The sequence below is a fragment of the Phaseolus vulgaris genome, chromosome 10 (genome assembly GCF_051622355.1).
Source record: "Phaseolus vulgaris cultivar YP4 chromosome 10, ASM5162235v1, whole genome shotgun sequence".
Taxonomy (NCBI): Eukaryota; Viridiplantae; Streptophyta; class Magnoliopsida; order Fabales; family Fabaceae; genus Phaseolus; species Phaseolus vulgaris.
In genome coordinates, this window is record NC_143507.1 from 11178943 (window position 1) to 11183173 (window position 4231).

The 4231-nt window shown below is 30.3% G+C and overlaps 1 protein-coding gene across 1 annotated transcript; it reads left to right on the plus strand.

Moving 5' to 3' along the window:
- Positions 1–856: 856 nt before the first annotated feature.
- On the plus strand, positions 857–2581 carry LOC150024225 (protein NONRESPONDING TO OXYLIPINS 2, mitochondrial-like). The gene is made up of 2 exons (XM_090296804.1): positions 857–1106; positions 1995–2581. Exons 1-2 carry the CDS (start codon positions 979–981, stop codon positions 2146–2148), a joined length of 282 nt encoding a protein of 93 aa, XP_090152930.1. The 5' UTR covers positions 857–978; the 3' UTR covers positions 2149–2581.
- Positions 2582–4231: the final 1650 nt, after the last annotated feature.

The following is a 4231-nucleotide window of genomic DNA, read 5'->3' on the forward strand; positions in this document are numbered from 1 at the left end:
GGAATTATAGCTTTTAAATTTATCAAAAGATCCCAAAATTTCATCGAGTAAATTATTCCTTTTATATAAAATAACAAAAGTATATTATATAATTTATAATCTATAATAATTAATAAAGAGGACTACTTTTATTTTTTTATACATTCTTTTATCATTTTACCTTTAATATTATTTTTTCATTTCAGCTATAATTTATATCTATAGATTGATTTTTGTCATTATTTTAGGTGTAGACCATCTTATTATTTTATCGTTAACATTTTTTGTACCTATCCTTTATTATGATAACGGTCATAATAGTTGGATTTTTCTAACTATATTAACTATTTCTTATTATTGTAAATAAATGTATATAGGGCTTTGGTTGTATTTTCACGAATAAATAATTTATAAAGAATAAACTTTTTCACTGTTTTATCTTTAACTTGTGACGACTATTTTTGTTGTGTACTATTGTGTTTACTTAATTAAAACTGGATAAAATAGTTATTTATATAAAAATAATAATTGCATTGTGTTAATTTTTTTTAATTATTATTATAAAAGAAAAATGGATACATATACTTGGATAATATGCTTGCATTTTGATTAGTATTTATAAAATAGTTTGAATTCATTCCTTTTTAATAGTTATTTAAAGATTTTTGTATAGAAAAATCAAGTTTTATATTTTATTTTTCTTTGTATGTGTATATATATATATATATGTTAATTATTATTTCAAGAATAAAAGTATAAATAATAAAAACAAAAATTAATATTACTTTAAATTTAAAAATTATAGTGAAAAAAAGTTATAAAATACAATAATTAAGTAATTAGAAGGGGATTATGTAAATAGGGTTTTGTACTTTGTTCAGTGACACACAGTAAGCAATGCATTTAGGTTTGTGAGTGAACATGGAAATCCCTTTGTAAGATTTCACCCTTCTTTTTCTTCTTCTTCTGATTTCTGAACTTTTGTTCTATCCGATTCTGATGGCGCTGTTCTCCCATTGCACTCGTCGTCTCTTCTCACACCCTTCCTTCAAATCATCTCTTCGACCAATCAATAATTCCCTTCTCAACCCTACTGTGCCGCTGCGTCCATCCCCACTGCTTACCAGGTAAACTCTTCACTCCAAACCTCCAAAGCTACCTTCTTTTTGAGATTTTGTTTATACCCAGAAACTCAATCGTTTAGAAAGTTTCTCTATTTTCATAAATGCTCTTTTTGATGTGTACTGTGTAGTATAGCTGGAAGATGGAAATTGAAAAAAAATCAAATTTTTTTAAGTAATTAAAACAAAAAAAAATGGATATAGAAAAAACTGATGTGCTGATAAAGCCAGTATTGGAAAAGGGCCTATCACATTGATTAATCATTAGCACCATCAAGAAGGATAAGATGGAATCTAGGAGACAAGACTTCAGAGAAACCCAAATATGCAAAAATACACAAAAGATGACAGCTCATCAGATACAGTGGGACGCAACAAAATTCTGGAGACTTCTGGAAGTTCAATTCTGTTGGTCCTGTTGTTTTTTGTAAGCTGATATTGCATCATGGGTTGTTGGTTTTCTGATAGTAATACTGTCTTCTGCTTTCTGTTAATTGATATTCTTAAGTACTGACAAAGGTTATTTATAAATCAAATTTTAAATTTTACCAAAATTAACAACAGAGGTCTTTCAGGACTAAAATCACATTAACATGTATAAAAAAGCTTGCTATATCATAGATTTTGTGTAACTAGTTGTTAGCCTTGTTTGTTTCTTTAGAAAGAAAATAGTCTTATGCTACTTTGTAAACTGGTTTTATACTATTATTTAATTACAAAATATAAGGTAAGTTTGTTAAGTTTTATACTAAGTAGCTCACAAGTTATATCTCCCATGATTTCTAATTCTAGTTGATCAACTTGTAAAAATTTTGAATGCTCACAAAGCCTAACAACTAAACACTATTTTTTAATGTATCGTGCTGACGTGTCAAACTGTTGTGTGCTGAACAGAACTTTTGTGTACCAACTAGGAAGTGTGCAGTCACTGTTGCCTCTATATAGTGCAGTGGCCACTTCAAGATTGGTGTCTAGTCTCAGCATTGATTCAAGGATTTGTGGTGCTCTTTCACTGGCTACCCTCTGCTGCAACTTCCCTGGGCCCTAGGGTCTTTGTAACTTTGAAGGACTGTCTCCTCTCTTGTGAGGTGTTCCAACGGGGTCAGGGGAAGAGAATAAGCACAACTCAACATATGGAGCTCTTCTTATGATTGACAAAAAATAATGACTATATTGATTTTTTGATGATTTGAGCTGCAAAGAGTTTTGCCTCGATTCATGTTCTTCGTATTGACCAGATGTAACTTTGTTTTGTTTCATGCAGCCTTGTTTCTTTATTTGGTTAATTTTTGTATGGACATTCTCTTTTTGAATCTTTCATGTAATATATGCCCCATTCAATCTAGGTGATTCAACCTGCCAAGTGCCAGTGCCATTGTACTTTGTATGTATGAGTAGCACAGAAGAATATACTGAGCTTCTGTGCACCTAAATAAAAGTGTTAAGCTCACATTGAGAATTTTTAATGGAGCTTTTCATAATGTTAGTTGTGCATGAGAGCTTCTAGGGTGGATACAGCCAAGGCATTGAGTTTTGTTTGAGAATTTTCAATGTGAAAAAATTGTTAGTTTACTATATTAACAACATTTGTGAAGCACGTTTAAAGCAAAGCAACAAGTAGTTGCTGCTACTCTTTTTGTGGTGACACCATAATTCTTGGTAGGGAGAATTGATTTGTTTACTAAACACAATATGAATCTTCGTGAATCCCCAAGGCCTCGAATAATTCTCAGTTATTTTCTGTGTACCAACAGTTATGAACAGGAGTTTGACCATGGAGAATGATAAAAGGCTAAAAATGAAATGACATCTTTGGCTCTGTCTCCATTGAAATGTATGAGATAAGAATGTGACTATTTTCTGACACCATCCAGTGCCTTGTTCATCAGACTGGGTTCAATCTCCTATACAGAGCTATAGTGTTTCAGCCGAAACATCATTGCTGGTTCACCAAGTTGCAACATATATCTTAACAAAGTTTGAGCAGTAATCTCACGTGCTCTCAAAATTTGGTACAAAAAATAAAAGAAAATTCAATCCTTGATTTGAAAATTCAGTGATAGCATTCCTCAGTAATGGTAAATTTAGTGTTTGGAATGCAAGTAAATCAAAGGGTCTATGAACGAAGATTGTAGTCCAGAGTTATAATAATAATAAGATGAAACTTCTCCACGATGTCATTTAACATGCTTGGCTACCAAAATGAAGATCAAATTGATCCCTCTTCCATAATCTGCAGAAAAAAACAACTGAGATTCAAAGTGAACATAGTGCATGTTTTGATGATCACTGTATCACTTCAAAAAGTAAGTTCAGAATAAAATATACATAAACTATCATTCAGCAAGTATGTTCAACTATCAAGTACATAAGGAGGAAAATTTACTAAAATTGAGCAATTCACTTTGAAAATTACATAGAAAAAATTACAGAAATAGACATTTCTGAGTCAAAGTTGTCAATGGTGTAGGCAACATCAATTAAATTCATTAATATCCTACTTTTAAAGTTGTCGATTCCCATCTTGAGCGATTGCGGTTAACAATGTTGCATGGTATCTTCCGATTAAAAATGTTCTATCAACTTGTACAATGATTTTACAAAATTTGAAACCGTCGATACAAGACTTGAAAGACCAAAACACACAATCCAACGTGTAATAAGATTTTGTCTTGAACACATGCCTACAATAATTGTCACTTTTGTTCAGTAATTCTTACTTTGGTCATATGGGTACAATAATTGAATAATAATGCTCAAAGATTCTCTGCCAATTAAATTTGAATTCAAACTTAATATTCATTAGTGTGGGTGGAGGTTACAACACAAATGTTTCACAATCTCTATTTAATAAATCCCTCCTGCCCTCACATTCAACCACGCTAAGTTGAAATATTCAGTTGTGCCAATTTTTTGGAAGTGCTTAGGTGTGCCAATTTACCTTCAAAGGTCATTTCTCTCTTTACATATTAATATAATTTTATATTATATTATATTATATATAAATATTTTTTTAAGATTTTATGAATATTTTTCTACTATATTTTTATTTTTATGTTACATTATATATAAATATTTTTCTATTTTTCTATTACTTATGAATATTCTATATTATATTATATTTGAATAAT